At 42.6% G+C, this 21824-nt stretch overlaps 1 protein-coding gene and 1 non-coding gene across 6 annotated transcripts in view; one reads left to right on the forward strand and one right to left on the reverse strand.

The window, feature by feature from the left end:
• ltbp1 (latent transforming growth factor beta binding protein 1) overlaps positions 1-21824 on the forward strand; it is a 94286-nt gene that overhangs the window by 48826 nt on the left and 23636 nt on the right. For all 5 annotated transcript variants that reach the window (XM_041049969.1, XM_041049972.1, XM_041049970.1 and 2 more), the window contains exons 5-10: positions 2865-3035; positions 9416-9622; positions 11535-11839; positions 12347-12449; positions 14664-14723; positions 18425-18547. In XM_041049969.1, coding sequence (XP_040905903.1) covers positions 2865-3035; positions 9416-9622; positions 11535-11839; positions 12347-12449; positions 14664-14723; positions 18425-18547 — 969 coding nt within the window. The remainder of the gene's footprint in view (positions 1-2864; positions 3036-9415; positions 9623-11534; positions 11840-12346; positions 12450-14663; positions 14724-18424; positions 18548-21824) is intronic.
• On the reverse strand, positions 15569-15640 carry trnaq-cug. The gene has a single exon. It is a non-coding gene; the product is annotated as a tRNA-Gln (tRNA).

Raw genomic sequence — 21824 nt, forward strand, 5'->3', positions numbered from 1 at the left:
TAGTGACATATGCAGTAATACTCCCCAACAATAAAAGTCTTCCCAAGCAATGGGAAGGGCAAAGTCAAGATATGTATGGTGCATACTCAATACCTTACTGGTACCAGTTTAACCAATTACTCTGCTTAATAAAAAAAAAAAAAATCCATTTAGACTTTGTGCCACAGAATCAAGCCAGCTACTGGAAGAGAATATATGCTGTAATCTTCTGCCAGTAGCTCACTGCCAAGAGGTGAAAAAACATAGCAAATTAGCCTTCGTCTCCTTCTCAGTCAATCCTGACTTCAGTCTCTCTACTGCCACACTTTTATTCCCCTGCTTTGCTCACATAAACCCACATTGGCCCAATGGAAAACATCAGAAAGAAAGAAATGACCCCCCCCCCCCACATCCCCCACTCCCAACATCAGTAGCTATGCTTGCCATCCCTCCCTGCTACTTTTTCTGCAGCCTGGCTGAATCTCACCCTGAGCGTTTGCTTCCTTCGGGCTGATTGATGTCTGTGTTGTGTCTGAGATGCTCTTCTGACTCTCTTTCCATATGCTCGACACAACCAGAGAAATCTGCCAGCAATGTGTGCATACTTACAGAGGCTCAGTCAGAGGAGGGAGGGAGAAATGTTTTATCACGTCTGTGGCCAGAGACCTGCTGCTCGCTGCCTCGTTAAAGTAGTTTGGACACTGGTAGGATTGTTATATTATATTTACTTATACTCATCAGAGATCGTCTTCTTCAGAAAAACAGCAGCGCTGGTCATTGGGTCAAACACATAAAATGGCCTGTGTTTGCTTTGTGGCATTCCCCTTTAAGTCTTATGTTTCTTAACCAAACCTTAGTGGATGTGCTCACTAAGCTTGTCCTGATGTTAGACACACCAGAGCGGAGCACTAGATATTTTTTTGCGAGGCACTGGCAAGAACACCGTTTATGTATTTGGAAGACTGACTGAAGTTGCTTCAGTTAGTATTTGAGCAAATGACAACAGTTGTTAATTAAAATGACCTTGGCGCAGAAATAGTTTAGGAAAATATAATGTCCTGAATTTAACACTCAGGACAAGTATCTTCTTATAGTATAACTTGTATCAAGCAAACCAAGCAATAACAAAGATATGGCTCGACAAGGAACCATCAACAAAAGCAGAGTGGATAGTGATCATAAAGGAAATGTATGATATGGAGAAGCTGACACTGTATGGACATATTTTGTGGGGATTGGTTGAAATGGTTATTATACACGAATATGGAGATCACATATAAAGAAAGGAAATACTTGGTTCTTGATTTTTTATTTAAAAACTCCTGCTCTAACTTTATGTATTTGATTTACAAATATTATTATTTACTAGAATTCATTTCCTGTCTGTGGTTTATTTGCTCATTGGATTTACCCTGGCTTTGTATGTGTATTTGATAAATGTCGTAAGACAGCAGTCGTTTTAATTTCCTTTGAGGACTGGGATGGACGGATATAGACAGAGCTGATCCTTGCTGTTAGTGTTGGCCTTTGTAGGCCTCTCTTTCTTATTGGGACTATTGGGAAAGTTACCCTTAACACAAAGCTAATTACTGAAAACACATTAGCTGCACTGTGTTGACCCATCTGTTCAGTTCTCCTGTGCATTTGTATGCCACTAAAACTAAAATGACATAAGTTATGTTTTTTAAAAAAAGAGGTGAGAATGTTGTCACTTTCTTTTCCTTCTTTATTTCGTTTTGGACATAATCTTTGCATCAAAGGGAACTGGAAAATGATGGACCTCCATATATGATCCTGACAGCATTTCTAAAACCTTTCCATTGCCATTTGGTTGTAATCACTACACCCTATTAAAGTCTCCTTACTTGATGTAGTGAGGAAGCCCGGGGCATCTTAATGAGTGGCTTTCCCTGCCTCTCAGGTTTAGAAAACATTCCTCTGGCTGCTCTGCTCCGCTCCATGCATCTGCACTCTTTGGTGTGAAAAGCTGACGGCCACAGACAAAGCAGTGAGTGCTGGAGACAGAGGTTTGGATCTCACACAGCGATGCCAGGAAGCACCGCACGGGGAGGACACTAAGACAATAAAACTGTAGAGAATTAGGGAAAGGCTCAATGCACCTGAAGAGATGTACAATTGCACAGTAGTTTGAAAGATTACATGTCACCGGTACTTTGAGGCAGCATTCATACGCTTCACTCTTCTCTCCTTCCTGTCAGTCTGTACTGAGGGCTGGGTTTTATAAGGGTGGGGAAGAAGACTCAGCGGACGGGTAGATGAGTAGATAAGCTTTAATCTTATAGTACTTTTAAAGGCTTCTTTCTGATCTCAGTGTGGACTTATAGCAAAGGATTTCTAGATTTGTTTTCTTTATTTTATGTGCTAACGCTTCAGTGTATAATTTGCTGAACCTCAAGAGTAAAAAGTAAGGAGGAAGGAAGAATGAAAAGAAAGCTGGAAAGCAAGGAGCGCAGGCACGAGAGCTAAAGGTGGTATGCCTGACTTACAGGAAGATGAAGAGTTGGATGGCATCCCAGAGTTTTGTTTGCTGACTTCTCTCTATCCCAGATTTTTTTTCTTTTTTTTTTTTTTGCTCCTCACGTTTCAAAGGCGCCACTGGACTTAGGATCAGGAGGAGGAGGAGAAACAGATAGAGAAGGGGTAGTTGGAAGTATATAAGTGCAGGGAGGAGACGCATCACGCGTTTTTCAAAACTGAAAATTACCTAGTAGTTTATTTGCCGTTGTTTTGACTGGAGCCTCACCAGCTGATTGTCACAAGCTTGAACCAGAACGTGATTTAACATTGGATGGATCAAAGAATGACCGCATTTCGTCTTCACTTCCCCCCCTCCCTCCTCATGGTTTGCGCCATATTTTCGGCAGCGGTGGGCAACCACACAGGACGGATCAAGGTGGTCTTCACGCCCACCATCTGCAAATTAACCTGCATTGGAGGCAGATGTCACAACAACTGTGAGCTCGGAAACACCACCACCATCATCAGCGAGAACGGCCACGCCACAGACACCCTGACAGCACCCAACTTCAGAGTAGGTAAGTGATATTTTGATGCTTACTTGCTTTAAGACAAATCAGCACTGGCTTGCCTGCTGCACAAACACACACACATTCCTTCTACTGCTCTCTCTAACATTTATCCAACCCTTTATCTGGGTTCTGTCATCTAATAAACCCCACTGTCCACTACCTGCAGACAGATGAGAGGACAGAGGTTAGTGAGCAGAGGAGCATTTAGCAGCTAAAGAGCCAGATATTCCCCTCGGGAGCTGGTGGAGATGAAAGTCAGAGCTAAAAGTGAGTGTGACTATTGAACTAACGTTCATTAGGTGAACGCAAACACAACTCCAAATCAATACTAATGTCTGTGTGTGCTCTGTGAGTAAATAGGAATCTGTATTCAGGTGCTGATAATATAACATAAAATAAACAGGATAAACAAATACATGGTAATAAACTACACTAATTATCCACTTTAAATGTTGAGTTGTCATGAATTTGCCGGTGGTGGTACAAGTTTGATTCTGATCTACTTGAAGGTGTAAGGCCAGCAGTCTCCACTTCCTTCCACTGTTTGTTTTGAGTGAGGCTGCTGTTAACCATGTCCTCCACCTGTCTCTGATCTGGGCAGATAGACATCAGCCTAGCAGAGATAGTGTGATCTGACTTTGGGTAAGACAGCTGATGGATTCGGCCTGATTGGAGCTTTGTGTTTGAGATCCCAAAAACTCTTAAATAAGAGTTGGAAGAATTGATAGAGATGATTCAGTCAGGGGCAGCTTCTCCTGGTTAACAAACTTATGGAAGGACAGAGAAACCCCCCCCCCCCCCCCCCCCCCCATCCTTCCACTTTAAGAGACTGATGACTTGTTGACCAGAGTCAGGAGACAGGAGAGTATAATATTGTATATACTGTTTTGGCTAAACCATCTCGGTGCCCGTCAGCTAATTTGGATCACAGCTTTCAGTTTTCTTTGCAAGTCTGGATGCATTGTCTGAATGTCAGGGAGACACTGTAGCATGATTAAACTGGGGGGGTTAGTGTCCTTGAACTGAATGCTCCTGTGTAATGGAGCACATAACGTTGGTGTTCATAAATGTGTTGCACAGACCTGACAAAGTGTGTCTGAACCTGCCCCGGTCCTTCCAAAGAGCAGATCAGTGTCTTCTGGCTCTGACACATGCAGAAACATGGGAAGCGCTGATGATGAATTCCTGTCTGACTCAGCAGAACAAATTATTAGAACTGGAATTACATCAACTCAAAGAGTAAAAAAAAAAAAAACTGGATGACCTTGGGGGGGGGGATGGTTTTCTTCTGTTTACTGGAATGGATTTGTAGTGATGTATTCTAAAGCCATAAAATGATCAAACACAACATAAAAGCCAGACTGGTTAAATATTTTTAGCTACAGCGTCTCTCTGTAGATTGTAACTGTCCCTCCACCCTTCTGTCTCTCAGTGGACTGCTGCAGCTCTCTTGTCCACGCTGGTGTCCGTTACACACCATATTTTTATTGCATAACATGAAAACTTTATGCTAGTTTGTGAACTATATGTCATCCAAAGATTTCCAAATCTTTTATTGCCGATCATTGACCAGGTCTGATGCCGATGTTTAAATATACTGTTCATTGTTTGTCTCTATATGTAATCAGTGTGACAGACTGAAGCCCCGTTCATGGGGTACCCTCATGCCTCTCACCTTCCCTGTGAACCTTAAGAGGATCCAGTTCAGTATTAGGAGAGATAATAGATATTTATTTATGATTTTTCCGACCAGCTGTTGACATTTTAATCCTCAGAGAATGCTGCAGAGTGCACCTGGGTCTGACTGAAGGTGGAGAATAGAGCTTCAGACTCTTGAGCCTGCCCAGGCTTGCTTCATTCCTCCCCTTCCCTCAGACTTTCTTTCCTTCCTTCCTCCGTCTCTCTCGTCCCTGTGATAGGCTGCAGACCTGGGCCAAGGAACCGGGAAGATGAAAGTTTATTTGCAGTTCAGATTCAGCTCAGAGAGTCAAGACTGAATAAATTACACTTGTCTTGTTTATCATACCTACCTGAGTGTTGATTTATGAATCAGTGGAAGGAAGGGGGTGGATCTGTTTAAACTCACCCACAGCCCACGATGACACGTTGGCCAATTAACAGAGATATCAGGTCCAGGAGATAAGCTTTTATCAGGGTTTCAGCAAGTCTTTGCGGAGCATTTAATTACTTATTTAAAATAATCATTATATCACAGTGAAATAAACTTTCTTTTTCACCAAGTGCAGCCTGGTTATGTGTCAGATAGATGCCTCAGTGCTTTTCAGCAAGTAATCAGCAGAAAAATGCTCCCTGGGACAGCAGCCCAGTTCTTCATCCATCTGTCTGATAAGCCCTGTAAGGCTCTGTCTCTGTTTTCTGTTTCTTTTCTGTCACTCTTTCTACAATTATAGAAGAAAAACTGAAGTTTAAAGCACTTTTGGTATTTAAGTACTTCACACTCTGCTTGTGTTGTCCAGTTTATGAGACTTTGTTTCTTCCGAATTCTGCTTCAGAGGGAAACATTGCACTTTTTAATCCATTGCAGTTATCTGATGGGTGTAGTTACTCACTCCCTGTTTCCCTCTGATAGGGTGAGCCTGGTGTTAACCCATGTCAAGCTTAATGTTTTCCTGTGAATCCAGTGACAAACACATTTTGAAGCAGTTTACTTGTGGCGGGACCTGACTACGAGGTTTACTTTGAAGCTTTAGGTACTGGGATGTAAAATGATTAAAATCGGCAGTGGCTAGCAGTGAGCTAGAGAGTGGAATTTCTCAAAAATCTATTGGATGAATCTCCCCTCAGAAACTGAATGAACTGTTTGACATAGGTCATCCTCTTCCTGTTCATCTGGGGTCAAAATCAGGTCAAAATTAAAACATGTTCATAATTAAATACCTGATAAAATGATGACGCTACCATCGGCTAACTGTCATGTTTATGTTATGTTTGGTGCTAACACGCTAAACTAACATTCCAAGTATTACACCTGCACAACTGAACATCAGCACTGTTGTTAGCAGCAGCTTGTTAGCATGCTGATGTTAGCATTTAGCTCAAAGCACCGGTCTGCCTAAGGATAGCCTCATGGCATGTTAGCATGTCTGTAGGCTGTTCATCTTGTCTTATACATGGAAACAGTTTTTTTTTTTTGTCGGTATTTGTTGACTTACCACAAATGTGCAAGTATTAGCCTACTTATTTTGCAGCTAGCCACTGTTGCTGCTAACACTGAAACCACTGCAAATGTAAAAACCATCTGAACATTGAATTAAAAGAGTAAATCATTTTTGCTCTCCTTATTGTTTCCTACGACTGTATTTTTTTATAGACATATTTTTCAGTTCTGATGTGGTCAGTTCAGCAGGTGCTGTAGAAAATCTAGTTCTTGGCAAAGGTCAGGTGAAAACGACTCGGCCACATGATGATAGTTTGGTGATAGCAGAAACTATTCATGGAATGACTTGATACCGCTTATGAGGATTATTTTTTAAAAACTGGACTGATTCAAGCTGTTGTATGCGTATCCCATTTGGCTTGCTGCGGCCCCTGGAGAGTGAATTTAAGTGGTGTTTTTCCAGCTCTTCTGGCATATTTTCTCCCAGGTGAGTGCAGCAGCTTGCCAAGTGCTGAGAGCTTTCTGGCCCTCGGCTCCTGCTTCCTTTATTAAAGACGCTTGTAGCTGCCAGCTCGTTTGTGTCAGTTGCAGTCCAGACAGTTTCAAATCATTTACAGTTGGATTAAAACAAATAGATTTTGTGGGGAAAGTATGGGAGGTGAGTTGAAGGCAGGAGGGCTTAAAGGAAAAAGACAGGTGTAGCACTTAATATAGAGGAAAGTAGTTTGGTATTCTCCTCACCATACCTTTCGTTTTATATGCAATGACTCCTGCATATATGTGTGAAACCAGCAGGCCCATTTTGTCCTTTAGTTCTCTGAGTTTCTCAGTTCCTCAGGTCTCTCTTTTGAGTTTGTGTTGAGTGGAGAATAGCTAGGCTGCAGTGAAGACATTAGACAGACAGAAGTATACGATGTATATACTGAATGACATTGACATTTTTTGACTTGGTTTAGTCTATCAGCATAAAGGCTGCTCAACTTGTGGAGCTTTCTGCAGACACTACCGCAACCTCTTTGTTATTGGAAAAATATGCCATGAATGTTAAGATCTGTTTTTGCTTTGCATTACTCTCTTAAAATGAATCTAGATCTGAATGCCAATCAAAGATAAGGCAGTAAAGATGCAACAATTAACATCATTATTATCATTAAGTGTCAGGTCTGTGGCAGTCTGCTGCTAAATGTCTCACATAGGAAATCAAATTCAGATTTTTAACAGAGGTCAACGTTGGCGAACTTTGATCAGCAGATTCACAGACCGGTAGCAAACCAGAACTTGTCCACACCATCCACTCTGTCCACACTGTCCACTTTTATTTAACTTAGAAACTCCTCCACTTTAGAGGGATGGTTTACAGACAATTAAGAGTCATTGGTACAAATGCATCTTTTGAATAAACTGAACCAAAATAACAAGCTTGCTAACTTGCTACTGACATTTGAGAACTCCTTAGCTTGTAGAGATTTTTCCCTCTTCAATAAACTCCCAGTTGAATTAAATTACGCACAAACCCAAGAATCAAGTGCTAAGGGGATCAAAGAGCACAGAACACAGAAGCTTGAATCTGACTGTGTAGCTAATACTTTGGTCACTTAATGAGGGAATCCAGCTGAGTGAAGGCCCAGTGTCAGTGAAGGAAGCCAAGCAGCATGAAGAGCAGGGTGGATGTTGGAAGATGCACTTACTTTAATGAATAAACCACTCAAACAGGATTTGACTTCACGGATGCAGTTAGCAATGTTCCCAAGTTCTCTCATGAAAGACAAAAGGTTTCAGTTCTGTGACGCAGTCCCTTTAATGTTCAGTGTCTTTCAAGGATAAATAAGCTGTTGAGACAGAGAGACAGACAGATGGTTAGGACTAACTGTATAAAGCTACACTGATGAACATTGAGAGTGGATCTCCTGTTTTCTTAGCTGAGTGTAAAAAATAAAGGGGGAGGAGGAAAACTGAAGTCTTGGCTCTCAACACTCCATGTTGCTCAAGGTTTTCTGAGAAGTAATACATGCTGCTTGTATAATAAATGTCTTGATTCCAGTGTTCCTATTTTTTCCCCAAATACAACTATGGACCTGTATGACACTGAACTGAATATGATACATACATACTTACATCATCACTTCCTTTGATCTGAGAGTTTATCCCTCTCTGGCTTCTTAAATAAGCACCACTCTTCTGTTTCTGTGTGGTTTACACCCTCTGGTTAAAAGAGTGCTGCACCTGACCTGCAGAGACAAGCCACCCTCCCCTTCACATTGGGTGGTTCATGATCACATGTCATTACAAGTTTTTAACTCCCAAAAAATACAAACGTTGTAAAGGAAAGACTTGTTTTAGAGTTTATGAGGGGTCCAAGCCTTGAGGGGGTTGGGGTCCATGCATGCAAAACAACATGGCTCCCAGCACACCATCCTACGTAGGGCTTCTTTTTTGCACCTCAGTTTGCTGTGCCACAGTGAGGTACAAAACTTACATACCCCACCAGAATACCCCTCAGAAACATTCCAACTTTTCTAATCTCTGTGCTGCTCTCAACCAGAGACTTGCATTGCACCAGTGGGCCTGCAGGTCTCAGTGGGCTGCTGGGTGTGAATGGCTTGGCAGCTTGGAACCCGGTAATACCTGCCTGCAGGTGTAGTTATTATTATTATTGTCATTATTCCTCTGCTTAATTACATTTTTAGGGGCTTTGGTTGCTCGAAAGCTCACGACTATTAGTCCACATCTCAGAACTGACCTGAAATGACCTGCATGAACACCACGGCTCTCGCTGCCCCTATGGACTCAAGAGTGCGAGGGCTCGTTCAACGCTGCTTACAGATTTAATTAAAACTTTGATTTGCAGCAGAGCTAATGTTACACAGCACTCTCTATGTAACACAGCCTGCCTCTCGCTCTCTCCCTCGGTCACAGACACACTGTAGTGAAGCCTCACTGTTGTTGTGTTTAGCTACAGTTTAAAGATGGCACATTCATTTAGGATGGCAAACACACATGTATGTCATAGGTGTCTGGTCAAACTGTGTGGTTACTAACAGTTAATTACCTTTCAGCCAATCAGAATCCAGAATTTCAGAAATTCAGTTGCCACGAAATATAGCTATCATAATTAAATTATCATACTTGATAATTTATGTTTACTGTTAATTTTTAGGGACTGACTTTTGACAACAATGCTTATGAACCAAAAACATGAACTTTTTCCCATCTATGTTTGTATCTTAGCCTCCTCATGCACATCATTGCTTACTTATTCTCTTTGCAGTGGTGTGTCACCTTCCCTGTATAAATGGCGGCAAGTGCAACACCAGGGACAAGTGCCAGTGCCCTCCCAACTTTACTGGAAAGTTCTGCCAGATGCCAGTTCACAACGGACACCAGCAGCACCAGCAGACAGCAGGCAGCTACAGCCAAACTCAGGTCCACTCCACACACACCCTGCCACTGAGCTACGGCAACGGCCAGAGTACTGGTGAGTGAAAGGCGAAACCGATGCGTCAGTGGTTCAGTTCTGTGACCTAAATGGAAAATGTGGTTTTGACAAAGTAAAGGAATAATACTTTCCTGCTCCTTATCAGTCCATGTTCTCTAAAGGATGCTGGTCTTAGCCCATTTGCTTTAAGTCACGCAGGCTTGTGGAAAGACTGCGAAAAACACAGTTCACAAATGTAGAGTAATGCACGGCTGTGGAGGGTGGTCAGAGAGTAATGTAAAGTGGAGGCAATTAGTGGTAAATGGGCTAAAACAGGTACAAACACTCATATGGTCTTTTATACCATTCCTACAACTCAACTGCCTACTGCCCACAGCAAAAGACTGTGACTGAATAGAGTCTTCCATGAAGGATGGTCTTGTGTGTCCTTTACTTATGTCTCCTCAAAGCAGACAAATACTCCTCGAATATCCAAATGCCCCACAGATGAGGAGAAAGAGACAACCTTTAAGTGTGGACTGATCAAATAAAGGATGATTAGACTGTGAAGGGACTAAGAACACTTACAAAGATTGTACATGTCTGCTGCTGGAACGATTAGTTGATTAACAACAAGTTAGTGGAGGAGTGCTTCAGTAACTGATGAGCGATTCATTCGAACAGCATAGTGAAGAAGCCGATTTGAGCTCGGGTCTGGTTTGGCTTTTCCTCTGACGTTGTAGCTTTTCATGGCTTCTTAATGATAGATGGTAATATTAAAAGTTGCTCAACTGATTTTGGCAGAAGGACACATTAATTCTAGATTTGTCAGCTCCTAAGCCAAGTTGCTGAACAATGGATCATGACCAGATGAAAACCTTATCTGATGCCCTCCATCAGATTAAAGCTCATAAGATGACTCATTTTGACACTATAATGGATCCCATTCTTTGCACCTGGTGTTAAGGGCTTCTTATCTACACTTGGAGAACATGTTTCGCAACTGGAACAATGTGTAGGAGCAAATGAGAAGAACTCAAGCTGAGGAACAGCTCAAAACTTATAACCCTTAGCTAAAGGATAAAGTTGAAGACCTGGAGAACAGTTATAGGTCTGAAGGTCTTTCCTTTATATATGTCAATCTCCAGATACTACAGTTCCCATAATGTAACTCAGTATTGTTTTTCATTAGACTTTGACAAAGCTCCTCCAGAGCCACTAAGCACAGGCTGAATTGCACTGCTCATGATGAAGAAACTACCGTATTTTCCGCACTATAAGGCGCATCGGATTATAAGGCGCACCTTCAATGAATGGCCTATTTTAAAAATGTTTTCATATATAGGGCGCACCGCATTATAAGGCGCATAGAATAGAAACTACTGTAGTGGCTGGGGTTGCGTTATGCATCCACTAGATGGAGCTGCGCTAAACAAAACAGTCAGATAAGTCAGTCAAACTTTATTGATAGAACACAAACCAACGTTCTGACAACTCCGTTCACTCCCAAAACAAATTAGTGCATTCACAATACGGTACCGTACGTACCGGTAGCTCTTACCGATATTTGCGCCTCCTCCATTGAAAACAATGTATTTCCAACTCTGCATTGAACTCTGCATTGTAAGCATGTCTCTTGAATGGTGCCATTTTGGGGTCTTTATACACACACAAGTGGTGTGGGACTGGAAGTTTTACCGTTTTTACTATACAGTCTATGGTTTTTACCGCTCTTACTTCGGCGATGCCCCCTGACTACGGTAGCCATGGTAATCGACCATGGCTACCGTACCGTGATCCATATATATGGCGCATCGGCTTATAAGGCGCACTGTCGGTTTTTGAGAAAAATAAAGGCTTTTAGGTGCGCCTTATAGTGCGGAAAATACGGTAATCTTAATTAGTGAAACCTTTACAGTAACGCCCACAGTTTATAATGATAACACACTCCTGTCGTCCTGTGTGTCTCCAGTGTTCAGCCCCAGCATCGTCAACATCCATATCAAACATCCTCCAGAGGCCTCTGTCCAGGTCCACCAGGTCTCTCAGCTGGACAACTACCACAGCAACAACGGACACCAGCTGAAAGGTTCCCAGTCAGGCTCCTCTTCGTCAACCAGCTACACCTACCGCCACACAGAGAGCAGCCAGAAGATCCAGCACCACGGCTACAACATAGTCTACCCCAGCCAGCATGGCTACCAGGTTCCTCAGTACCAGCCCGTCACCTCTAAGAACACGCTGGGCCGCTGCTTCCAGGAGACCACAGGCAGTCAGGTACACTTTCATCCAATCCAATCCAAATAAATACCATATATCTACATTTCCTCATCTGTACTTTGTGTAGCAGTGTCCGAAAATTATATTACTATATTATTATATAACTATATTCATCAAGGCTGCTAAACATACCCCTAAACTACTTACCTTATGCAACTTCTTTCTTGGTGCTTGGTAGTGATACCAAGTTCTGGACATGGGGGATGTAAAAGGAACGGTGGATTTATTGTCTGCCAAAATGTAAAAATTCATCAATTTCATCAGGTCAAGAAAGGGTCATCAATTGCAGAGTCACTCCCTTTACCACGTCATATTTTGCAGGTGTTGCTATAAAGATAAGGTTCTGCCAGTGAGGGAGGGGTGGAGAAATGCTCTGCATGCGTCCATCTGATTTAGGGTGGATGAGGTGTCTGTACTGTATGTGTTCTTATGATTGGCATCAGAGGATCAGGCACAGACTCTGATTCATTTCACTCCCACTCTGTGTCATTGTCCGCGGAACAGTGTGGGAAGGCTCTGCCAGGTCTCACTAAGCAGGAGCAGTGCTGTGGAATCATGGGGACGTCCTGGGGTTTCCACAAATGCCAAAAGTGTCCAAAGAAACCATGTAAGTTCAGCTGTTTTTCCTCAGATGGTTTTCTGATTTCTTCTTTTCTTATAGAGGCCTCTGCATAGCCCTAAACATTTACGGCTTTTTTTTTTGCATAGTGATGTCCTAATTACATCCCTGAGAACATCTGTAGTTCTGTCAAATAAGCAGTTTCTGGATGTCAGTGAGGTGCAGTGACTACAGCTTTAATACCAAATCATGTTAAACACCTTTGTGTTTCCAGAAGGAGCTACACAAACTCTGATAAATGTCCTGAGACTACAAGTCTCCGGAGCCTGTAGCCTGCTCTTCATCTCTGCTGCAGGCCAAGTTAAATGCTATTAACATAACACACCCCGATCTCCCACCAAACTGCCAGTGGTCAGCTGGTATTCTGGGCAATGTCTCTGCTTTTGCTGCATCAATTCTGATATATTTAAACTGTCCCATCATGAGTCCAAATTAGAGAATGTAACGCTAAATTGGTTATGTACTGGAAACAGCTCCTTTTCTTCTTCTTCTTCTTCTTCTTCTTCTTCTTCTTCTTATCTAGAGGCAGAAACAGTCAGAGATGTCAAGAGTTAAATGTTCACTAAACTTATTTGGAGAAGGTGTTTCCGTCTCCTTTTTAAATGCATAAAGTCTTTTTGAGAAAAGCAAAAACCGCCTCAAGCGGGCGTAAAAACTTTTTTTTTTTTTTCTAATTTCAGTTTTGCCATTTCCATCATCCTTTTCCAACGGGATACTTAAGAATGACATTAAAATACGTTGATGGAAACACAGGTACTGAGTGTCTCCTGAAGGTTTTTGCCTCAGGAAGCAACAGGCAAAATGCGGATGCTGAGCCAGAACAATTAGGAAACTTTATATGACCCTTGTGTTGGGCTGGGTATTAAATAACAGGTGACTTTAACCCTGGGAGTTATTTCCAGACAGGAAAAAGCACTTAAATGCCTTGGTGGCATGCAATGGCTGGCCACTGCGTCCCAGCTCTTTTTAGAGAGTTTGTTACCCAGCCGCACTGGGTGTGTGGTGGTGTGTATGTATGATTGAAGAAGGGTTTGTCAGCTTGAATGTGGCTCTGTGCTTTTTATGTAGTAGCTGAGTATTCAGCCCTATGCCTTTTATAGATCTATGGAACTTCTCTGTAAAGCCGTAGTATTGGATGTAGGGCATGAAAAGACATGCTATAAGAGCTACAGTACTGAGCTCACCTGAGGAGAGGGGTGGTAGGAAGTTTCATTTGTGAGAAGAATGTAAGAAATAGACCTATGCTGTATAACCCAAAATAACAATGCAATAAATGCTAAATTAATAATAACAATAACAATAATAATTGACTGGCGACTAGTCCAGGGTTTACCCCTCCTCTCGCCCATAGTCAGCTGGGATAGGCTCCATCTCCATCGCAAACCTGACGGATCAAGCGGTATAGAAGATGAATGAATGAGTAATAATAATAGTAATAGTTCATTTCTCACAGTGCAACCTGAGGGCAACAGGGAAAGTTGGAAAAAGTGGGTTGCTTCAGGTTGCTGATGATCCAGCAACCTGAAGTAAATTCAAAGTTTTATTTTCTCGGGTGGGGACAGTTTGCCCATTTGGATTTTGAGTTTGCAATGCATTAGCGATGGAGCTGAAGATCTCTCACAGATCAGGTTATATGCACAGTTTTTCCTCTTTACAGTGAAGTGTGAAACATTCACATGGTACACTGTGCCATGGAACCACTGGTAGCTGGGAAATAAATTGGCTTTATCGGTTAAGCAAACAAAGCCTTGTTGTTTCTTGTTGAGGAAAAAAAAAATCAATCTGCTTTCAGGTGCTTGTGTACCACCTCCCCACTGGTCCTTTTGTCCACAGCAGGGCCTAGTCTCCAGCCTGCAGCAGAGATTTACACGAGTTTGACTTCTCAGTCTGTGGTTTATTCTGAGGCGCTGCCGAAAAAAAAAAACCCTGCAAAATATAGAAAAACTACAAAAAGGAACCTATAAATATGATTCAATTGGACAGGCTTATACAGGCAATGTGTAAATATTTATCACACAGAGACGCAGGACAAGTTCAAGTGACAATCTGTCTCCATAACTGAGGACAAAACCTGCCCCACTTTGTCATCCTTTTTTTTTTCCAAATTATTGTTTAATCATTCATCAGATGTTTAAATGAAATGACTAACAGGTTTCCCCCTCTTCCCTTTCTTTTATTCTCTTTTATTCTTTTATTCATTAGCTATCCCTCTGATCGACTGTCCTCAGGGTTACAAGAGAATCAACGGCTCTCATTGTCAAGGTAAGAGCTTTTACTTTGGTTTTCAGCCATGTCAGCGGCATATGGCTTCGATGTTGGTCTCTCAGTCCGTCCACTGCTTAGTTCAGAGTGAAATATGTCACCAGGTATTAGGCAGATTGTTACAGACGTCCATGTTTCTGGATGATGAATCCTGCTGACTCTGGTGATCCATGGAGTTTTTCCTCTGCCACCATGATGTTGATGTTGGTGGATTTAAATGTCCAAACAGATGGATTGCCATTTCATTTCAAACAGTCATATCCTCAGGATGAAAAGGTAATGACTTTGGTGACCCCCTTGACTTTTCATGTAGCACCATCTTCTGGTCAAAATTTGAGGCTGCATTTTGCCCGATAATGTAGACAAAAGATTTTTTTTTTTTTTTTGTGTATACCATCAGCCACTGTTGGCAAACAGTACTGATGTATCAGACAGTATGCCCTCTGTCCTGAAGCATAATTACTGAATGCAGGGATTTCTGAAAGCAAATATCTGAGGAGACATTTTCATTTTAATTTAATTTTAATTTTAATCACTTTATTGATCCCTCCTGGGGAAATGACTCTCTGTAGTTTACTCACACCAAGTGAACGAAACACACACACAAGCATGCACATACACACGCTAGGGCACAGGGCTACCCAGTGAGGCGCCCTGGATCAGTGCCTTGCTCAGGGGCACCACCGCCATGGTCGCAGATGTAGGGGAGGCGCGTCTCCTTCACCACCACCATATCGTTTTTTGGTTTGTTTTTTTTTGCACTTGGTCGAGGGATCGAACCCACGACCCTCCGATCTCAGGCCGGTCCAAAGTCCAAGGCTGCCCCAAAAATACAAAGAGCAACCAGGTCCCACCGAGATTTGAACTCGGATCGCTGGATTCAGAGTCCAGAGTGCTAACCATTACACCATGGAACCACTGCAGCGCTCCTGGAGATTTCTGGGCTGAAGCTGGGAGAGTTCAGTCAGTCAGTTCATGAACTGATGAGACAACTTACAGAATAAACAGAGTGGCAGAGTGAACACCAAAGTGCTTTAAATTGCATCTGGATTTTATTTCGAAATTAGACTCAACATCTGTGGTGTGCAAAGTACATGCAGAGACTGTCCTCAAGGATTAATTCACCAGTCTTACCTTTGAATGCTGACGAACAAACGGTGGTTTAAAGGCTGACACGGTCAGAAACGATAGCAAACACGCTCCAATACAAGTTACACAAGTTCCAATGAGCAGAAACCCCACGTTAGAGGAGGAGCAGAGGGCCTTAGAGCCCTAAGCCTACATTCTAAGCCCAGTTCAGCAAAAAAAAAAAAAATGGCTTTGAATTTCACTGAATGAATTTCACTGAAAAGACCGAAACTTTGGAAGTCCATTTGATTGACTAGTTTTATGTGAGCTTCAGAAGCCATTTTCTCACAGAACAAGGACTGAAGACTAACTTAAGAGACCTCTTAAACAGCCAGTATGAACAGGAGAAAGGATTAGAAGAAAAACTACTCCCAGTGTTGATATGAGTGAATATTAAAGACTGGAAAATTGTGAACCTGACCTTTCATGGCAGAAGGAATTAGCTATTGGCTGCGAAGTAAAGTGAGCAAAGTCCACCTGCTGATGAAGATCATGTGATACGATGGAGGGATCCAGATTAGCTACTCACTGGACCTTGAGATGAGATTGTTTTGTCTGCTGGTCAAGAATGACCTTTGAAACGAAGCAGTTTTATGCTGTATCACTGGAAAATAGAAGTCATTCAGCACAATAATGCGCTTTTTTTTTAAGGTCAGTTCAGTTTTATTTATATAGCACCTTCCACAATCAAAATTGTCTCAAGGGCTTTACACAGACCCAGAGCCTGACCCCAGAGCAAGCACTTAAGGCGACAGTGGCAACATATAAAACACGATACAAACAGAGTTGGCAGTAGACAAAGATAGAGAGTCAGCATTCTCTCTCCATTGTCCCTCATAGCAACAATAGAGGGTGCTGCATTCACCGTTAGCACCAGTAATGTGGCATAATGCTGCATTACACTGTGTTTGCCTGCTCTGTGGCTGAAAGCAGAAGGACTCTGATGGGAGAAGGGCCTGCTGCCAATTTAGACTGCTGCCAGACTAGACTGTGTGTGTGTGTAGACTTGGCTATCCTGTAGGAGGAGCTGGGACTGTAATCCACCACATCCTTTCCTTTCGTATTTATTATTATTATCATTTTTCTAGCAGCCCCCTCCTTTCTTTAACTCTTGGACCAACAGTATTTCCACTTGGATCTGTGTCCTGTTTGGCTTGGACTTCCCTGCGTGTCTGTTTTGTTAGTTTTCAAAGTACACTCAAAGCCGTTTTTATTTTTCTGAATTGAATTTTATTCAAGTGTAATGCCATATCGTGGCCCATCCCACATTATAAGATCCATAACACCACAGTTTGACGATACACCGTAGCTGTGCATGCCAGGTCATCCATGGGCCATCCCTCTGGGATTATAAGATACTTAACACCACAGTTTGATGATCAGTTTGACCATAACTGTACACGCCATGTGAATCACATCCATGCTAAACAGGATTGAATCAAATCCATCGTCTTTCTTTACTGTACCGTTAAACAAAATATGAAAACAGCCCCTGTACAAAGGAAAATAAAGGACCGTCCCAAAAGAACAATAATAAACAAAATGATAAATGGACTAAATTTCAATATCGACTTTCTAATATGTTGGATGTGCGCTTTTACACCGCAAGTCACATTCACCCATTCACACACACACTCATACAGCGCTTTAACTACCACACACACACACCCATGCACTGATGGGCACACTGGGGGGCAGTTTGGGGTTTCAGTATCTTGTGGACAGTATTCTTGTCCACTTCTCCACACGAGCTGGAGGAGCCAAGGAGGAGGAAACACCGACCTTCTGATCTGTGGACGACCCCGCTCTACCTCCTGAGCCACAGCCGTCCCTTTGGGCACAATTTTTTTTTTTTCTTTTTTGAAGCAAATTGCAGCAAATTGAAATGGAAATATAAAGATTTGAAAGAGGTTTTCTTTGAAAAATAAACAATATATATATATATATATCCTGAGTATATCCCTGATCTTCCCTGATCCCTCTCCCCTATGGAGGGAAAACTCAGAGTCAATATTAGCTGCAAAATATATTGACTGAGAAACAAGCTCTGACTCTGACCGCTGTGAGCATTTCTTCCTTTGAAGTTGAGCTTGAACTGTTCATTCCTCTGAGCAGGAAGGCTCTGAGGGCTCTTGTCTGAGGGACAGGGAGGCTCAGATTTTAGGCACTTTGAGGACTTCACAGCTTAAAAGTTGGACTTCTTGTCCTTCAAATCTGGGAAAAATAAGATGTCATTCCTGTATTTGGAGGGACCCTTGAAATAGACAGCCTCGTTGAGTAATTCATGAATTAGCTAACCGCCTTGAGAGTGTGTTCAATGTTGATTCAGTCTCCCTGAGGTCTGTTAGCAGCACAGTCAACACAGCCTCTCTGCTCTTACTGCACAATTGACTTTCTACTCTCAGTAAATCTGGCTGTCATTTCCAAATTCTGTCATTCCTGGGATAAATGTGCCAGATTTCTTTAGTTTCAGTAGTTGAAACAGTCATGAAAATGTCGGTGTCCCATCTCACAGTATGAAGACGACTTGTGAAAAATCCCTGGATTGACTGTGTTTTCTTCATGATTCACAGATTTGGATGAGTGCCAGCTGCAGGGCGTGTGTCCCAACGGAAACTGTCTGAACACCGTGGGCAGCTACAGATGCCTGTGTAAACCCGGCTACGTCCCCAACCCCACGCTCACCGCCTGCATATGTAAGCGCTGCAAGTCATTTGCAACATTTTCTATCAGTTTCTTTCTCTCATCGCTTTTCCATTCATTATCAGTCAGACTCAGGAAAACCCAACAGTGCAGCGTCAGACTAAGCCGAAATCTAATACTGACAGAAGTCAATGCATTACGTTTGCATGCCTGCATCTCTGATGTGTAGACTTACTCATAAAAGAAACTTTCTTATATGAGTTTGATCTTTCCCATCACATTGTAACAGAAGACGTTGGAAGTTTCATGACTTCTCCCTGCCACCTGCTCCAAAGTACAAGCAAGCTAGCAGGGCTGCTAAGAATGCCGCTAAAAAAAAAAAAAAAGTGTGTTTGATGATGTGCATATGACACAGTGCATGGATAAAAGCATGGTGTTTATTGTATGATCAGATTTCTACTCAAGGATGTAACGCAGGGCACGACAGATTTACTAAACCCAGCGTATCTCTCGATGGGGCGGTGGGGGGGGGGGTAAAGCAAAGGATTGGGAGGAACAGAGGAAAGATCGCAGTGGCTCATAGTGATCAGTGGTGAACATGACATCAGCTGTGTTGATCATGGTTTCTGACAGACTGTGAGCATGTGTCTCCCCTGGTTTTGGAATGTGTATGTGTTTGTGTGTTTGTCTGTGTGATAAGGCTAAAGGGACTGAGGGGCTGGACGTGTTGTGTCTTCGTTCTCTGTATACCTCATGATTGGAATATTTGGATTGGATAAACTAACAATCTTTAATATATTATTATTATATTGTATTATATTGACATCATATTGACTATGTCCTAATATAGCTGTTGTAGCTATATATACGTTGACCATTAGCTAACCTCCTTGAGAGTGCAGACCTTTGAGAGATGGAGATGGAGACAATGGAGGAGGCTCACATTGACGATTAGCTGCGCTATTCATTTTATTCATTCATTTGTTTTTGTTCCACAAAGACTTTTTTTGTGAGTAAACTGTGTGACAGTCTTTGCCAGCTAACTTGGAAAGCCATTGTGACTATGACTGGGGTCGACTAGCGGTGGCGTGTTGGTTATAGTTCATTAGCCGTTAGGTTGCCTGCTACAGTGGGTCACCAACTTGTCTTTGCCATCATGTCCTATGTAACCAAGTACCTAAGACAGAGTGTGTCCTCTCTGGCAAGGACACATGGATAAACTGTGCTGTGCCACTTTCTGATGTGACTTTTGGAGAAGAACCCATTAGGGACTTTCTGCTGTCAAACCATTAGGACATTTATTGTGAAGCAGTGCAGTGCAGTTGTCAGTGAGTTAGTCACTCCTTGAGTCCCCACCATTAAATAAAAAAAGTGCTGCTCAGCAGATTAGTCTTAAGTATTGCAGATGAATGGTGCAAGCAGAAATAGCCTCAGTCATGTAGTAGATAAGGATCTGCAGCCAACAGGCTCTCACTGAGGTTTATGGAAAACAACACACCTCCAACATGTCAGCAACATGAACCATTACCTTACCATGCAGCCCTTTGGAAAACCTTTATCACTGTGGCTGCACGACTTGAACAGTTGAAGATACTCGTGGCTCAGCTCGGCATGAATATCCCCCAGCTGTGTATGCTTTGGCCAGTCTCAAAAGCAAGGTGAGAGCCTTCAACATGTCCTCCTGTGTCTCCAGTCTCTCTCAAAAAGAACTCTGGTTCATACAGTAACCACAGCATGATTGCTGCAGCCACCATGCTGTTTATTTTAGTAAATGTGCTGCACACCAGAGCTTAATTTTGGTGTCCTCAAACTGTAGAAACATTTTCCTCCTGCTCTCACAGTCCTTTAAGCGCAGTGTGGCAAACTCCCATTGACCTTCACCTGCCTTTCACTGACTCCATCTACTCACTCTGCAGGGGTGGCTTTCCTTCTGGCAGGTTTGTGTCGTTTCTATAGACAAACCCTGCAATGACCCATGATTTCTTGGTTACCTGCCTGATCTAAGCCTCCTCCTTGCCTATCCACTCATTTTGGCCAGATGACCAAAGGCTTCTTCCATTTCACAGCAATTGAGTTTACTCCTGAGAATGTTGATGTGTGTGTGTGTGTGTGTCAGTGTGCATGTGTGTGTGCGTGTGTGCAAGTGTGACCTCAGTGATTGTGTGTCGTCAAAAAGAGAACACCAGAATACATCAAAGGCACATCAAAGGCAGGTCAACTGATGACATCACAGTGACATAACAGAGATACCAAGCTGTTATAAATAAGAGCTGTGGTCTTAGCTTCAACTTCCTGAGAAAGAAGAGCCGTTGCTGGGCCTTTTTCACCAGGTGTGAAGTGTTCACAGACCAGGAGAGGTCAGAGGAAATGTGGATGCCCTGGAACTTTATGCTGTCCACACGCTCCACCACCTCCCCAATGTATGCAGACAGGAGTGTGTTCAGTCTTCCTGGACCTCCTGTAGTCCACTGTGACCTCCTTGGTCTTGCTGATGTTCAGGATGAGGTTATTCCTGGTACACCACTCTGTCAGATTCTGGACCTCTTCTCTGTAATGGGTCTGGGTCTCATCATTGCTGGATATGAGACCCACCACGGTGGTGTCGTCCGCAAACTTCACAACCATGTTTGTGTGGCGGATGGCGGTGCAGGCATGTATAAATTGTTTGTTTGTTTGTTATGATATAGCTCCAACTTTCCCTGAAACCACAAAGACGGGTAGTGTCTCTCAATAGGGTGGTGTGTCAGTGGTCCACTTTAGCTCAGCCTGAACTACATCAACTTCCTCAGTTCTGTCCACTGCTAATTACCACATTAGCATGCTAACATGGAGAACATGGAAGGCTAAACACCAGAATGTGAGCACTGTCATTCTAACCTGGTTAACATGCTCATATTAGCATTTAGCTCAGCACCACTGTGCTTCAGTGTTGCCTTCCAGAGCTGCTTGTGTGGCTCTTTGTGTTGTTACATTTCTGTTTGAGTGTATGTTAATACAGACACACAAAGAGTAAATGATGTTGAGTGCTGGTAGGAGGATTTCTGACCTGTGGACAGGGTTTGCTGTTTTCTCCTGCGTATGCTAAGCTAGACTAACAAGTCCTGACTTGATTTGAAGAGACATGAGAGTAGTGTGTTATTTTCTAACCTCACTCCTAAAAACAAAGCGAATGTGTCTCCTAAAATGTTGAACTGGTCTTTTATAGCTGATGTTGGAGTGCTAAAGCTAATGGCCTCAGCACTTGTAACAGTCACAGTTTAGTTGCTCTACTGTAAGGCTGGTACTGTAATGTTCTTCTGTTTTTGTTGCATTGGACTAGAGTTGAATGCA

The sequence above is a fragment of the Toxotes jaculatrix genome, chromosome 11 (genome assembly GCF_017976425.1).
Source record: "Toxotes jaculatrix isolate fToxJac2 chromosome 11, fToxJac2.pri, whole genome shotgun sequence".
Taxonomy (NCBI): Eukaryota; Metazoa; Chordata; class Actinopteri; family Toxotidae; genus Toxotes; species Toxotes jaculatrix.